General features: G+C 38.2%; 2 protein-coding genes across 2 annotated transcripts in view; both read right to left on the reverse strand.

Moving 5' to 3' along the window:
• igsf9b (immunoglobulin superfamily, member 9b) overlaps positions 1-6,949 on the reverse strand; it is a 48,382-nt gene extending 41,433 nt beyond the window's left edge. Inside the window, exon 1 of the mRNA XM_066643251.1 lies at positions 6,489-6,949. The gene's annotated coding sequence lies outside the window, so the exon portion shown is untranslated. The remainder of the gene's footprint in view (positions 1-6,488) is intronic.
• Positions 6,950-7,489: 540 nt separating this feature from the next.
• Positions 7,490-15,422, reverse strand: tmem230b (transmembrane protein 230b). The gene is made up of 4 exons (XM_066644193.1): positions 15,077-15,422; positions 13,651-13,788; positions 13,263-13,388; positions 7,490-9,012 (listed from the first exon to the last, which is right to left on the reverse strand). The coding sequence occupies exons 2-4, from the start codon at positions 13,744-13,746 to the stop codon at positions 8,872-8,874; spliced, it is 363 nt and encodes a 120-aa protein (XP_066500290.1). The 5' UTR covers positions 13,747-13,788; positions 15,077-15,422; the 3' UTR covers positions 7,490-8,871.
• Between the last annotated feature and the right edge of the window lie 2,567 nt (positions 15,423-17,989).

Raw genomic sequence — 17,989 nt, forward strand, 5'->3', positions numbered from 1 at the left:
ACAGCAGACTTTAACATATTCAATATATATGTATATATGTTTAATACATATAAGCACTTGAATTAATCCTATTATAGTCTTTACGTTCTCACGTTCATGAAGTCTACTATGTTCATTTAACATTATAGCATGAGTATACGCGCCTGATAGCATGCAAATAGCTGTGCTAACCGAGAATAGAAATGAAGATTCATTGGGCTCTATTACCCAAAGTGTCTGTGTGCACTGCTGGGCTATATTGAGGTGAACTGCACTGAGGCGAAAACCCTTCACTGAACCCACAGTCACAGATCAATATATTCAAGTAGCCCAGCATTGCAGGAGCTAATCTGATTGGATATTGCCTTACTACAGCTATTCCATTTATGCCAAAACTTTTTCACAACTGTGTACTTCTAAAAGCATAATTTTTTGGAGACAATGTCATATTGTCTCCAACATTGACCATTTTTATTGTAAATTAACAGGTTTTTAGCAAATTATAATATATTTGTATTTGTCATCAGTTCATAGCAACAATTAAGTATGGAAAATTATTTGTTTTGACTGCCTGTGTCTATTTTATAATTTTTTTTTTATTTCTATACAGAGTGAGCTGATCCAGAAGCAACCTTCCAAAAGGGCTGGACTTTGTGTGGCTCTGCATGTAGCCTCCAAGCAGGCAACCTGAACAAAAAGGCTGCCTTTTGAGGGGCTTTCGGAGAGAGAGAGAGAGAGAGAGAGAGAGAGAGAGAGAGAGAGAGAGAGAGAGAGAGAGAGAGAGAGAGAGAAAAGACAGACAGACAAAGAGGCAGAGAGAGAGAGAGAAAGAGAGAGAGAATTTTGAATGCTCAGGGAAAGTCATGGGGAGCGAATGATCAGTACGTTAATATTAGAGCACTACCCTTTTACTCTGCAGGTGTGTCCCTGTGTCAGAAATAAAATATTCATAGCGCTCAGAGTCTGCTCATCAATGCTACATATATTAATTCAGCAGAGACTGTGTATTAGTAATAGAAATATGCAAAGATTTTGAATATTCAGAATACAGTTTTGGACAAAAGGTGTTCTGTAGGTAATCCCTTTCAGCAGATGTCCACTACACCTCACAGGCCACTAATGAGATCTGTAGATTGGCCTTCTCTGACACTTAAAGCATTCAACTGCAACAACAAGTATGCTACTCTGGGAATGAATTTCAATACATTACATTAGAACAACTTTTGTAAGCTTTCCATCCTTTCAGTGTACAAAACTCAACCCAATGCCTAAGGAACAACAGTAAGAGCAGTAGAAAGGACCCTATAATAACCCAACATAAATTATTATTCCAAAACAATTTATGGACTAAACCAGCACAGTAAAATTCAGCAATAAGCTTTTTATATAGGTTTGATTCCCAGTTGTGCTGTACCATGCCCATGGCTATGAGTTTCTGAGAAGGCAACTGGCCATGTTGTAACACTTGTCCTGAGGCTAGAAATTTTTCTAGCTCCCCAGTGCAAAAGCACAACACCAATGAATTACAAAACATTTAGACATAAACTGACCACCCTGGGGTTTAAGCTGAAGGCTTGATTAGGATTCAGAAGCACCTGGAGAAGGATTGCTTATGTGAAACAGATGGTCCATGGAAGTTATGAGGTGAGGAATGGTCCCTTGCTAGTGACTTAAAGATGCTGGCCAAGCGCAACAGCTGGTTTTACTTAGCTATGTACATAACCCACCAAACAGCAATCAGTGTTATTTAAGTTTTTACTCAGAAAAAAAAACATGTCACCATGGACAGCTTCGTGCCAATTTATCCACTTGTTAAGATCAGCAGCATCTGTTAGAGGACTGAGCTTGTCCCTGTTGACAGACTGTACCAGCTCTTGGAAAATCGTTCTCTGGCTGGCAGATTTCTAGGTGTGGGCTGATCCACTCCTGCTGCTCACGGTCTTGATAGGATAATTGAATTAAACAATGATCATAACAGTGCCAAAACCAGTGAAAGAATTGAAAGTCATTTGACAATAATGTTAATAAAACCTTAGCCATTAATCACCTTCTTAACTTTGCCAGTGTTTTGATCTATCTGACAGATGTTAAAGCTTGTCCCTCTGGCACCTTGTAATCTCGAGCTTAGCCTAGCATTTATAGGTAACCTTTCAAGATTTTTTTTGTGTCTGCTCTTGTACAAACAGCTGAGGTTAGGTTCAGAAAGACTCTGGGTAAATCAGTGTGCTGGGATGAATGCCATTTTGATCGCATTAGGAGGTATATGGTGGGTTTATCTCATTCCATGAGGCATGGAATGAGGCTTGTCCAGTGGCTCCATGAAACTGACTGACTTTAGGGTCTGAGTATGAGAGGCTCTTATATGTTCGTTGCATGTTACAGAGTGACAAATGTGGTTTGCTTGGCAAGAATAATACATTATGCATGGAGATACCTAAAAGGCAGGTTAAATTAAGCACATAATGATTTCCTATGTAGATGGATATTGTTTGTGATCATGAGATTCAACTATCTGAAAATTTTTTTGTGTTTAAATTAACACTTACCTCGCAAATTATTGACTGCACACATATAGCAAATCAATGCTCATGGTAAATCAATGCTCAGTGTCTAAAAGTGACATGCCTGTGAATGCATGTCATGAATCTCGGGGTAGAGATGAATAATAGATGACTGTGTAGCCCACCTGCTCTATACTGAAGTGTGCAGTGAGTGCTACAGGTGACAGAGACAGCCTGATAAGCAGCTGTATTACTCTGCCACTAATCCTGGATGATCCTTCCAGAAACCAGGCTGCTCGTGCGGGCAAGGAAGTGGACAGAGGACGACAGCAAGGACAGTAGGCCAACGCCACACTGTTGATCTTGCTTGGTCATTAATATTTAATGTCTCTTCAAGTGATTCTGAGTCAGAAAAAAAAGACTAAGAAATGTTGACTAGATGTCTGTGAAACTGAAGCTACACATTTTGGCTGTATTACTTTTTAACAAGATGCACTATCCACATTTACAAAATTCTGATTGATATCCAAACTCTAAGATTCTTGATAGGGCTGTGAAATGTCTGGATGCAAATGTTCAAATAAACTTTTATTGGAAAAGTTTGAATAAGGCATATCCCCTACACAAAAGACTTTGCCATTCTTTAATTAAACAAATATAGAATGATAAGTTAAAATACCACAGTTCTGACTCATTTAAAGTGAGGACATTTCATGTAGTTATTCACTGGATGGCCTTTTCACATTATACATTAGACATGCTATTTAATGTATTGTGCATAATCATTTTTATTTCTTCATAATCATATTTGAACCATTTAGTCTGTTAAAAACCTGTAGTTCATTGGTTTCAAATAATAGTATTCAGTATTATAAGGTTTGTACATTGTACAAGCAATTTCAGAGAAATTCTGGAATTTAAAATGTTGACAATAATGGGTTAAATACATTCTAAGAAGAATCTACATTACACTTAATTATGGATGTCTAAAACCTGATTGTCTAAAGACTATTATTTGAATAAATTATGCCAAACCTCTAAAGATCATTCTGTCATTGTCAAAACCTTGTATCTCCAAAACATAACTTTACACAAGGAGAAAAATCATGTCTGACCTTACCGGGTAATTTTGAGCAATTTATTTTGGGGCATTTGGGGCATGGAATTTAGAATTTAGAATGAAAATGGAAATTCATAATTTAGATAAAATTCTTATTAATTTTAATGTCATTAAGAATTACACTTAAGTGGATATAGAAAACTGCTTACAGTTGCATTATTATTATTATACTGCAATAACTGATACTGACTGTTAAAGGAACACTATGTACTATTTTTGCCTTAAAATGACATCTTCAAAATAATTGTGATGCATCACTGACCTGTAGTAGAGAGAATATGGTCTCTGCCATTGCTACTCTTGCCTCAGCACTAAAGAAACTGCACTATGTAACTTGTGGAGGAGGGTAGGAAGTGCCCCCTCCCACTATTAATTTCAGTATAGGGCTGTAAAAATGAATTACACTAGGGGGAGCCCCAACAGCAAAAAACCCTAATCTTACTTACTGTTCCTTTAACAAATATTGTAAAGCTATTGTAACCACAGTAGGCAATCCTGTTAGAATGTCCCCTGAGATCATGACAGCCTACTAGACCCAGAGATGTGACTGAATCTACCCAATGCCCTCAAATGCCAGGGTAGCACCTTAAAGCCCATTTAGTCCTCTAACGCCCAGGATAAGCTGGTATGCTTCACCTGCTTCAAACAAGCTGAGGGTTGTTAAAAGAACAGATGGCATTAATCTCAGCCAGTGGTTAACGGACAAAATAGAAGTGCCGTAACTTTTCAATAAATGTTAGTAGTTCTAAATTATGTGCAGAATATCACATTTGGACATTATTAAACTATGGATTAAAATTCTAACCTTTCAATCATTACCAAACTTGTGTCAGTTAAAAAGAAAAACAAACACTTGTAAAGCAATACCCCTACCTTTTCTTTTTTAACAGACAAAGTATCAATTATTGAATAAACTGTGTAACCAACTATGTACTAAAAAACATAATTAGGTTATGCAATTCCATTTGAACATCATATCTATTCTCTTTGGTTTTGTAAGGGTTAATTCATCATGTGATCATCAGAATAATATTTAACCTTTAATACCATCATAGCTGCAGGTATCAATAATCACACACAAAAAAAAAAGTAATACCCCAGTGGTGACCTCGTGCCTCTCTCGTGCATGAACTCTCACGGGATATATCCGTGTGCTTAGTATTACAGAAACAAGGCCCGATAATGAACACAATGCTTGTGCAGCCTGTAGTAACACCAGCCTACTGTAATCCCTTTTTCTGGCTTTTACCTCCAAAACATTAGCAGATATTTTAAGTCTTTGCAGGAAAAGCTTACTGACTTCCATTATTCATTATTTTTTCATAACATCTATAAAAAGGTACTGGGTATTACATCATGAAAAGCAGCAGGTATGATTTATGTAAACAGATGTTGCCAACATCAGTAATCTGTATTTGGACATAAACAGGGAGAAAAGGCCAGGCTAAGAACCATAAGTCAGCATGGTCCCCAGATGACTGGAGAGTTTGTGTTTAAGCAACACAGACTTTGACCACAACGATGGCCCTAGTACTGAGCAAGACCCCCATCAACTCACTGCAGAAACAATAACCACCTGGGAATAACTCTGTAATTCAAATGTGTCTGGAGCAGAAAATTGCCAAAGCTTCTAAGCTGCCTTAAAACTGTCTGACTGCACCGATCAATGTCCAGATGACAGACATTATAATAATGTGACTCTTTGAAAATCAGTTTTGTCAAGATCATCAAATGAAACACCGGTTTGTTAGTGTCCCACTAAATAGATTGCAAGTGTTTCACATACTGTTTCGCAGACTGAAAGTTAAATGATGAATGTGCAATGGTATTGCTTCCATGTCTTTAAACAGATGTTCATATTTGTAAAACATATCAAACTAATATTGGTAATTTCCTATTTACTGTACTTTGAACGATCAGATAGTTTATGTGAGAGTGGATTGTTGGAAAATTATAATTGTTTAATGTATTGTGCATATATTTGTAACCTTCGACAAATAAGTTTTGTATTTATCAGTACAGGTAACCAGTAATCTGAATCTAGTCTAAATATTAATATACTAGCAGTCCACAATTCCCACATTGGTGCATCTCTAAACATAACCAGATGCACTGAAAGTAGTACGTTTTATGAATAAACATGACTCAAAATTGTGTATCCCCTTTGCTTGAATAAATATTTTACATCAACACAAATCTTGCCAAAACTAAGTAAAGCAAACAACAATAATGTTGATGCATTTCTTCCTTCTTGTGGAACCAAGATACACATTTAAATCAAGAACATTCTGTATTTAAGGTAGACCAACAGCTCACAAAACAGTTGTGACATTTTGGAACTATAGGGGTTATCAATTTTGTAAAGAACATCAAATGACAGGGTCTTGGATGTTACAGTATTCCCCACAAAATTTGCATGTACTGTTAAATGGGCTGCTATTAAAGATAACTAGGCACAAGAATGGATATTGAGGATAGATTTCCAAACTTCTCCAGCGGCTCAGTGGAAAGTTTTTTTTCTTTTAGCACATTATGGTGAAATACTATGCATAAAAAGCACTGGGTCCTAAACACTAAGCCATCTTCTGTAAACGTATCCATCATTGGAGGAGCTGATGGCTATTGTTCCCTCAGAGCAACACTGAGCCTCATGGACAACACCTGCACATTAAGTTAAATGTCAAGATTATACCAGCAAGTGACAAAAATACATTCAGTTACACTATAATTTGTCTATGAATCTCCCTCTAAAATCAATGCACAGAGGCTTAACACAAACTAACGAGACGAAATTTTGCGTGTGGATAATTGGATATATAAATAATGAATAGAGTAGGCTGACAGATGGGGATTCGGCTGTAATGGAAGAGGTTAAAATGGTCTTTTACCTTATTCAGGCACTTGTCTGTGAGAGTCAACACAAAGGTGCCACTCCATGGATGAAATCTGAAATCTGTGTCTCTTCCTCTTTCAGATCCCAAGTCTTCAAATATAAGTCTTTAAAAATATACACATACATTCACAGAGTTAGCAGCGCTTTTCTTAATTGCTCTAAAGTTGAGGTAAAACAACCGTCTGCTCTGTTTGAACATCCGCAGATTTACATCTCAGCGGCAGGTGCTCGGCTCCAATAAGCGCTGAGCCCGGAGCCATTAAACTGAGCTCGGAAGTTTTTCCGTGGTTCGCCTCGAGAAAGCGGGGTCAGTCCGATTACCGAAGATATCTCCGTCCCTCTCTGGCCACGGACGGAGATAAGTCTTACACTCAAATTCAGTTTGCAACCGTAATGTTTGCTCCTCCGTCAACAACGACAATAACGGCCGCCCGCGCACGAGCGTGGAATTTCGCGCCTCTCGCTCTCTCCGTGGTGAAAGTGCCTTGGAGAATAAGTGGAAGAACAACACTCCGCAGGTTCAGCTCGGAAACAGACTCTTTCTTTCTCAAAGTTTTAGTTACTGACCATGTGTCCGTCCTCCGCCTCAAACACTCACAGAAGACATGTGTATGCTGAGAGCTCTCTCTTTCTCGACGACTCTCCCTCCCCCCCGTACACAAGACCTTTCTCCCTCCCCCTTCCACTCCTCCTCTCGGTCCATGGGCTTTTCTTCTGTCCACTTTGAAAAATCACAGCGCCGTTGCTCTGGTTTGTTTGACCTCGTGACTTTTTAAAAGTCTGACCGGCGGAGGCCACGCGAAGAGTTCAACCAGTGATTCCCAACCGTCGAGTATACATCCTACATTTGTAGCATTGTTAAACCACCACTGAAACAGTGCAAAGACAGCATTTATTGATACTACAGTATAATGTTCACCGCGACCCTGAAATGGAAAAGCGAAATAGAACATGATGATGATGTATAATGTTCATGTGCAATCAAATGAGTACACAACTGGTTTACACTTGAACATTGCAAATTTTGTATCAAAAATTAATGGTATCACTCTATGATTTTTAAATGCATACATCAACTATTCACCACAAATATTTCACCATAACAAATAATGATATAACTTGTTTGCTTATGCACTTTTGCCAGCTATTTATTGTTGTATCATAAGAAACAGTGATTATTCATCTGATTATTCATGCAGCATGCTAATCTAAAATGTGTATCTAGGATGAATGTTTATGATTAGAAGTGCCCAGAGCAGGAAAAATGTCTAATTCTACAGCCCTAACATTGTTTCTTTGCTCTAGGCTTGTAATCACAGGTGTTATTTCATGCTTATTATGAATCTGTCCCTTTGTAACCCGGAGCAATAATAAATAACAATTAATCGTATCAATGATCAACACTTATATACTTAGACCCACGTGAACCTAACATGTTTTATTTCCAACTAGTTCACTTTCTAGCCACTTGGGGGCGTAAGTTGACAATCATAAAATCTACCCACTCCTTTGGCTTTCAAATTTCATCTTGACAGTCATCTTATTTGAAAAACAGGTAACACGTTGCATACATCCATTCTCAACTTTGAGTAGGTAGACTGCTGTTACAAAGCACGTCTTTATCTAAATCACTGCTCAAATGCTTTGTTTTTAGAGAAACATTCAACTGGCAGAAGCGGGAGTGTTTATTTGTAGAATTAATGTTAACATTTGCACAAAATTCAGCAAACCAAAGAGGACAGTAATGAATTATAGGTGAAGGCTAAATAAATAATACACAATGTTTTAGGTGTGAGACTGCTGCATTCCATAAAACGGTGAAAAGAAAAAAACTGGAAAGAAAATACTGAACCTGCTGTATGAAACCAGAGCCTTCTTATTGTAACAATACGGTAATACAGGGTGTAGATTAGACTAAAGAAAACTAGCTCTGAAAAGCATTACAGAAAGAGGTTTTTTTCTCCCCCTTCTGAAAACATCTACTGTAACACATCAAAAGCAACATTAAATTTGAACCAGCCACTGCAATTATGTTTCCAGTAGGGTGCTTCTCCCTTGCCTCAGTTTTAATCAGAAGCAAACATGGTTTATTAACTGCAATATGGCAATGTAGCATCACAAATGCTACAAGCATTTTCCCATTACTCATATATGGAATGTGAATGCAGAGGGAGTATTCTTCACGCTCGAATTAGTAGCCTTTTTAGATGCACTTTTCATCAGTGTAAAATCTTCTGTGCTAACACATACCATCTCCATGTAATACATTTCAAAATGAGAGCTTGTCAATACTGCAGCTTTGTCTGTCTGCACATAAAAGAAGGCTCTTCAGAGATCTATCAGAAATGTCAGTGAGCTGTCACAATGTTCCATGTTACTCAGTCATCAAAGTCTGGGATGTCATCGTAGGAGTAGCCTCGGTAGCCCTTTGAGGCATAGTAGGCGATGCGCAAGTGGTAGAACCCAGGGAGGAAGACAAGGATTCCAATGATGAGGACTGGTATAGTGCGGTCACGGTGCTGTTAGTGAGAGAGACACAAAAGAACTCAGTTATAAAGTGCCATGACGAATTATATAGATCTCCACCACACAGTTATCACAATTTATTTTATTTTTATTTACTTATTTAAGCAAATTTTTGCTACAATGCTTGGAAGGCAAAGCCTAGCACATGCATCTTCAGAGACCTGTTAAGCCAGCAGTCACTAACTGCACAGATCTGCCATGTTTACTGGACAATATGTCTCATTATTCTCATTATAAATAAATGAAATCCAAGTCAGTATTTTTCTGTTACAGTGCACTATTTAAAACAAAAGCTCACATGCATACATAAAAAACTGTGTCATTATCCTTTAATATGTTCCATTAAAATAAAAGTTAGAGTTAGATTACTGGTTACCCCATCTTGATAGGATATCAACCATGCTCTTGCCGATATAGAATTCAGAATTCACAGAGCTAAGTGTGATTTGGCTGCTGCACCAACTGGACTGAGTCAGGAAATAGGACAGTAGACTGAGGACCTCCTTAAGAAAATCCATGACCAGGATTAATGTTAGTGTCAGATGCTCCTCACAGCAGGAACGTAATCACACCCCATTCCGAACTCTCAGAGCACAGCTTGAAGTGTTTACTTTTAGCGGGGCTCAGTCCTTTGACATGGAGGCTTATTAAAGCCATTGCAATTCACTTAGCTGCAGAATTCTCTAATGGAATGGAAGGTTTTTTTTTTCAACTCAGATTAGTGATATTATCAAGAGTGGATGTCTGAAATTTGTCTTACAGCTAGTCATTAATGTACGTGGCTTGGAGGCTTCTCGCTGGAAGCACATGTAAGTTGAGCCTGAATTTGCACAGTTCACAGTTTCTTTCAGAGTACACAGTGCTTCAAATGTAAAGAAAAATTTACAGAAAAGCAAGGAACCACCCCTATTTAAAATAAAACGCAAAACAAAAGAGCAACAACAAAAAAGAGTGATCCAATTTCAGATACACATGCTGTGGGGGAAGGGGAAACCTGTTGGGCCATGGTGAGAGAGTCTGATTCCATTAATCAACAACAGCATTCACAACCTCAAAGTGTGTAGCTGCTCTTTCTCTACATTCTTTTAACTTAATAGGGATCACAGACTTAGTTTTTTTCCAATTAATTGGCATGGCCACAAATTTGCTCTTTCACAGTGTCAGGGGGCAGAAAGTGATGTTTCAGTAAATTCCAAAATTTGCATGACAAGTGAAATCCAATAAGAATGATATGGGTGATATTATTGAATATAGACTTAGCACAAAATGTAAGGACATATTTTGTAGATTATATATTTGTTGTAGCAATGCTTCTTGGCAATAAATCTGTGGGAAAGCCTGTTAATTTCCCTTTTAATTGGTGCCACATTTGTAAGGAACCTGCATTTGTAGGATGAGCAGTAGAGATGAGCATGTGGGTTGTGCCCATGCAAAAAATTGCCAAATCCTCTCTGCCAATGTCAAACAGCTTATTCTGTCATTGACTTGTTTGGTGGAGTGGATGACTGAAGTTTGAAGGAACAAGAAATACAGGTGCTGGTCATAAAATTAGAATATCATGAAAAAGTTGATTTATTTCGGTAATTTCTAAAAATCCTTTTTTTTTTTTTATTGGTCTAATGTTCTGAGATACTGAATTTGGGGTTTTCATTAGTTGTCAGTTATCATCAAATTAAAAGAAATAAACACGTGAAATATCAGTCTGTGTGTAATAAATGAGTATAACATACAAGTTTCACTTTTTGAATGGAATTACTGAAATAAATCAACTTTTTCATGATATTCTAATTTTATGACCAGCACCTGTATTGGCAATTTATCAATTTATTCATTTAACAAACATAAGCCTCAGTAGCATGTGGAAGAACCATATAGAGCCACAACTGTCTGGCACCTCCTCCTCATGCTGATCACCAGCCTGGTCAAACACTGCTGTGGGTTGGCAACGTTTCTTCAACCAGCATTTGTCACAAGTCAGCCAGCATAGTTGTGTTGGTCACTCTGGCCAACAGCACGCCCAAGCTGATCCCACAAGTGTTCAAAGGGGTTGAGGTCAGGACTGCTGGTGGGCTATTCCATCTTCTCAACTCCCAAATTCTGGAGGTAGTCTCTGATAAACCCCGCTCTGTGGGGGTCAGCGTTGTCATCGCTAGATTTTGATTTTACATTAAAAATTAGATTTTGAGTAACACCAGCTTGAAATTGCCCTATCGCAGGTGCTGCCTGATTGGCACCTGACTGGCAGCACCTGGGGGTACCAGAAGGTCAAAAGAAGTGTCCATAGCAACAGCAAAATAAGCTTAAAAAATTGTAAATTTTGTTGTTTTGGTCATACAGTGATGGTCAAAAGTATTGGCACCCTGAAATTTTTCCAGGAAATTCGATACTTGCTTTTTGAGTATGGGTGAGGTCATGATCCTGCTGGAAGACCCATGACCTAGGACGCAAACCCAGCTTTCTGACATAGGGCCCTATACTGCAACCCAAAATCCTTTGGTAATCTTCAGATTTAATGATGCCTTGCACACAGTCAAGGCACCCAGTGCCACAGGCAGCAAAACAACCCCAAAACATCTTTGAACCCCTACCATATTTGACTGTAGTTGACCAAACATACTGTGTTCTTTCCTTTGTAGATACTTGGTACACAGGAGAACGATGTGCTTTACCAAAACACTCGATCTTGGTCTATATATATCTGTTGACAAAACATTCTGCCAGAAGAATTTTGGCTTACTCATATAGATTTTGGCAAACTGCAGTCTACATTTTTATGTCTCTGTGTAAGCAGTGGGGTCCTAAATTAAATAAATCACATTAATAAATACAAATTAAGAACAATTAAAAAAAAAACCCTAGTAGACCCTTTGTAACAAGCAGGTTTTTCATAAAGCCATGGCAACTGAAAACAGGAATGTTATCACAGCTGTAGAAGGAAAAAACCTAAAACTTAAAATGCAGAAAATCTGCATACTGTAGGTGTTAAGGTATCACGATTCACTATTAAGTATCCACTTCAAAGGAAGAGACCAAAACGTAAACCTCGCACTGACACCAAGAATAGACTGAACTGGCAATATAGTGAAATGATAAGTCAGACGAGTTCACTAAACTGATGAAAAACACCCGAGGCAATGTCATAGCTCAGACCTGCCTGACTGTCTCACTGGTCCTGCTTATGACAGCTTCAGAATGAATTATGAAGTGTTTCTATATATCAGAAACATTTTGTGTTGTTGTGTTAAGAAAAAAATCTTAGGAAAATCCTTTGTCATAATGTGTCTGGACAAAAAAATATTAAAATATCAAGCACTTAATTAAAAGTTCACAAAAACATTGAAAGTTTAATTCAAGACAGTCTCCTGATTTAAATCCAACTCAGCTGTCAGATTACCTCCAAAACACAATAAAAAAAGAACAACCAGTAAAGTTGAGCAGAGCATTTCAAAAGACGAGTAAGATATCCATTGTCAGTTATAGCATAAAAAAAGTAAAGAACAAAACATTACCCAGCCATTTGGCATCTGGAGCTCCCATACCAACCCAGAAAATTATAAAATAAATTAACCCAGTCAGTTTTTGTGATCTGTCCAAGTCTGAATTCAAGATTTCATGAAACAATGTTTATGCGAGAGTATAAATATGAGGTCAAACCAAGCACAACAAAAAAATTTAATGTGGAAAAATGTGTATTGAACAAACTGGGCTAAAACAAGAAGGGAGCTCACTGCTGGATGCCTCGCATTTGAGCATCGAGTTCACAAGGCTCATTGCCATCTAAAGAAACAGGTGCTATAAACAAACATTCTGAACAGGGCTTGTTAAACTTGCTCTATTGTGGAGAATGTCTGAAAAAATATTCCTACCAATCTGCATTAACAATACTATAAAGTACAGAAGGTGGAAAAATCTAAACCTGAGGTAGATTTGTTGGTGCTCATTAATGGGACCACAACTCTAAACACAAGGTTTTAAGAGTTAAAGGCTATTTTTACAACTGGACGTCTTCTGCTGTTTCTCAGTCTTTGTTCTGGAGAACAATGCTCTAAAACTTTTCCAGTTTGCTTCTCTCTTCCCCATATCACCTCAGAGTAAGAGCTAGTTAATGACATGGCCAGTTGGATCAGGTGTTTATGGACAACAAAACACCAACGTATGAAAGGAAATGGTAATGATGAAAACTGGTTTGCATGCAAACCAAAAGGCAGACATGGAAAAAATATATACAAAGTTGTATACTTACATCTTGAACATGAAAGTATCCAGCTAGGAGAAGAGCTCCAATAACAATCAAAATTGTGCCAATCAGAAAGAGAATGGCTGCCAAGGCGATTGCTTTATAGGGGACTTTGGGTGGACTCTTCTTAAACTATACAAGAAGCAAGAATATGATCACATTAAATTATGACACACTGGGAAAAACCAAATTGTAAAGAATACTGAGCTGCTAACTACAATCAACAACAACAAACAATGCCAAGAGACACATATTATCACTACAACATACGAAGCACAACATCAAATTAACCTTGCAAATCTGTTTAATGTGGTAAAAGCAAAGATTAAAAGTAGTAGTTCTATTAACTGAATTTTTCCTTACTTTTTATTCATCTAACACCTCTGAAATTTACCTGTAGGTCAATGTAGCCATCATCATCACTTGCAAGCTTGGAATATCTCACTTTGCTGTTTGGCAGCCCACTGCTCACAGTGTTCCGTGCCGGCATTTCAGCGTTTCACTTCTGATTCCCTCCTGCACTTTATTTGTGCTGCAAAAAATAGAAAACTCTGTTCAAGAAATACAAAGCAAGTCATATTCAATGTGGTGTAATGTAAAATCAAGCACATAAGAGAGCCTTAATGACTGGATTTCGATCATTATATGGCTGATGGAAACCAGTGGTTGCAATGCCTATGATGTAAATAGAGCAATTTTATCCATAATAGTGTGCAGTGAACAGAATGTGTGGTAAAATTGTGTTAATCTATAATCTTTAATAATTTGTCTTACAATTCTTTATACCGTCATTAATATATATTTTTTAATGACCTTTTAGGCAAAATCAGGCATTAGGCAGTGTAGACCTATTAGCAACCATGTCATGTATTGACTCAATATAAGTGGAAGCATTAAAATTGACAAAAAATGGAAATCAGAACACATTTTTAACTACATGATGTAGTCCGATATCCAAATGAAACAGCAACATCAGGTGAGAAGTAATATGGCAGTGACATGAGTTTATCTATTGAAGTTTCACAAGATTGTGAAAACCTGGTGTTTCAATATAAGGTACAACTTATATTTCCAATACAAAGGTACTGGTTTTACTGAACCAGTACCTTTAAACTCTTTGTTTATTTATTCAGACACCTCATAAAAACCCATTTAAAAAAACAACAACAACTTTTATATAACCAGGCAAGTCATTAAGAATAGCTTATTTACAATGAAAGCCTGGCACCTTGTAGTGTCTGCTATCCCACGCTCTTCAAAACCTAAAGATGTGAGCTACTGGGCCCTCAGAAAATATTTTCAAGGGAAAGGGTACATGATTATTGGTATAGAACAACAAAATACACATTTCCTGTCCATGCTTCGGCTAACAATTTGACCTTATGACGAGGTCAACTCAGAAATCGTTCCTTATTGTATTGACTGTGAACTACAGCAATGTTTTCGCTGACTGATTGTGGTGAAAGTTGGGGCGGGAACACAAAATGTGATACAAATGCTTAGTACAGCCACACACTTTCGTCTATGTATTCTTTCCTCGTAAGGAATTTCACAGATACAAACATCAGTATTCTTGGATCAAAGGTTACAAAGAAACAAGACGTTCGTATTGGCTGTACGATATGGTACAACTGATTGTACTTAATTTGAATAAGGGCACAAATCAACAAGATTAATGCTTCTGACACCTAGTTCCTATCACTACCACTTTGAAAAATTCAGACTCAGTTAGTCTGCAATGAAGTAACACCAAACCACTCTGATTGAAGTTACAAACATATTAAATGAATGACTTTAGCCAGCTCTAACAGTCAGCTCACCTTGGCTGTAGGATTTGTATGTCCAGGTTATTACAGGTTTTATACACTGCAATTATGACTATCATGCAAATGACACTTAATCCTCTAGTAATATTCAAGTTAGAGTCATAACCACGTTGCTAACTAACCTCGCTCGCAAGGTCTAAACCTAACGTTAATCTTTTGACTTTAAGCTGTGTCAAGCTAAATTATCGTTTTTACACCGCGTTTCCGGTTAGAGCTAGTGTTCCCACAGAAATTACGGCTGCACAACTACTGCCTTGACACTGATGAATCTCAAAATCAATTGTCTTGTACGTGAATAGTTAATAACAATATCATCCTTTCCCTCTTTCGGTGTTATGGTTTCAATCACTTCCTGATTGAAGCGCATGCGCAGCTTCAAGTAAACAAGTGGTGGCGTCACTAGGGGGCTCTCCATCGCAAAAACCGTGTTGAGCAAAGGTAAGGTTCTGAAACTCGTGTTCTCAGTCTTGGGAATTACTGCACCAGACAGAAGGTCTGTTTCAAAGTTCACACTTTGGATTTGGTGTACTTATGTAAGCATTCGTGTGCTTTCCACCAAGCGTCCATGTGTCTCATTCTTCAAATAGGCAAAAATACAATGAACATAATAAAAATGCATTCAATGCAAATTTTCCCAATGACTACACAAGAATATCCCAAAGTTCAACATGGTAGAAAAACATATTTAGAGGCTTAAAATCTTCCCACATTTTTACATTATTTCTCAGATTTACCATTTGTTCTTTAAATTCAATCAGTTGGACCAGTATATTAATTTGGCTTCTCAGTATATTAAAAAGCATCCTCGGTTTATCAACGTGCTCCCTCAGTTTAATATTTTGATCTCTCAGTTTAATAAATCAGACCTACGGTTAATAAGCCATTTGCTATAGTTTGACTATGCAGGTCCAGAGTAATGGGCATTCATTTGTCTAACTGGAGAGAATGACTTATTATCTTGAGGGAATTATTTGATACATTGAGGTGACACTTAATTTAAATGGAGGTGAAAATGTATTGTATGGAAATTTTTTGTTTTAAACTTCTCATTAGTTTTACCTATCTTGATATCTAAGAGGCTGTGTAAACTGGTGACATTCTAACAGAAAACTTCTTCTTTTATACGGTTTTTGACATTTCGAGACATTCATTCATTATCTGTAAGCGCTTATCCAGTTCAGGGTCGCGATGGGTCCAGAGCCTACCTGGAATCATTGGGCGCAAGGCGGGAATACACCCTGGAGGGGGCGCCAGTCCTTCACAGGGCAACACAGACACACACACACACTCACACCTATGGACACTTTTGAGTCGCCAATCCACCTACCAACGTGAGTTTTTGGACTGTGGGAGGAAACCGGAGCACCCGGAGGAAACCCATGCGGACACGGGGAGAACACACCAACTCCTCACAGACAGTTACCCGGAGCGGGAATCAAACCCACAACCTCCAGGTCCTTGGAGCTGTGTGACTGCGACACTACCTGCTGCGCCAGAATATATGACACCATTTAACCACTTGCCCACGTGCAGTTTTTGATAAATTAACAAGTAGGTCATGTTAGTGTACATTTAAGCAAAACCACAGTCTAAGTGTGGACTTTGGACCAATGCCTCACATTTGCTCAGTGGCAGACCAGAGCCATTATATTAGGCTCCAGACTATACTGGCCTGGGTGAAGAATTAGTCTGTGATATATTCTTATGGCCAGAGACAGATCATGGGTGCATGAGGCCCTGTTGTCATAGGAGATCCCAACCCCAAACATTGACAATAGTTCAAAGCACTGTGGCTCACAGTACAAACAACTCATGCACATATATGTGCATTTTAACTGCCCTGGTGCTGCAGGTAGCATCTAGCTCCAGGGTCATGGGGCTGGGGTTGTGGGTTCAAGTGACTGTGTGGTGTGGTGTCCATGTTGATTTCCATGTGAAACACACGTTGGTATATGGATTGGCTACTCAAAAGTGTAACTATGTGTGAATGATTTTGTGTGTGTGGGTGTCACCCTGTGAAGGACTAGCATCCCCCCAGTGTGTATTCCCGCCATGCTCCCAGTGATTCTGGGTAGGCTCTGGACCCACCGTGACCCTGAACTGGATAAGCTGTTACAGACAATGAATTAATATATTTTAAAAATCATATGCATTAGGCTTTATTTCAGGTATGGTGACATTTATTATTATTTTTTACATATTTAATGTGCATCCAGTACAGTTTAGGAAAGGCTTGTTAAGATAAATCAGATGTGTTTGAGCAGGGAAAAATGTGCAGAGCTTTGGTGCACCAGCATATGACTGGGCCTGTGTTATGGAGAGAGGCCAAAGAAGTGTCTGGAAACTGAAGAGCTATTAAACAAAACAGCGAAAAATAATAATGTACAGTCCCAGATGGACAGTTTAGAAAGTGACTATCCCCCATATAATTAGTGAAACTCAATTCTAATTGGAATCAATTAATTAGGCCTCATTAAAGAAAACAGCATTTGGCACTTCTGCCAGAGGAAACATCAACAATGGCTTCCTTCTCTTTTCCTTTTATCTTAAAACTACCTTTGGCTATGTGCCTTGTTAATGTGTCTTAGCTATTTTGATGTGATTTAAATTGTAGGAGGAACAAGTGCATGGCATATTGTCATCCATCTTGCTCTCTTGGGTTTAAAAGCATTTATTCAAGGGCAGCAAAGCACAGCTCGAGTGCAGCAAAGCACTGGTTTTTTCACACACACCATTTTGTGGCATGCCACTGGCAGCTATGTGCCTTGTAATGGAACCACTCAGGAGCATTGCATTTAATTACACAATCTAATCCTGCACTCACCCAATCACACCAGCAACAGGCCTCACTTTCATAGTGTATCAGCACCTGTCAAGAAACAAGTGACTCATTTTCCCACTCTAGAG

This window comes from Hoplias malabaricus, chromosome 14 (assembly GCF_029633855.1).
Source record: "Hoplias malabaricus isolate fHopMal1 chromosome 14, fHopMal1.hap1, whole genome shotgun sequence".
Taxonomy (NCBI): Eukaryota; Metazoa; Chordata; class Actinopteri; order Characiformes; family Erythrinidae; genus Hoplias; species Hoplias malabaricus.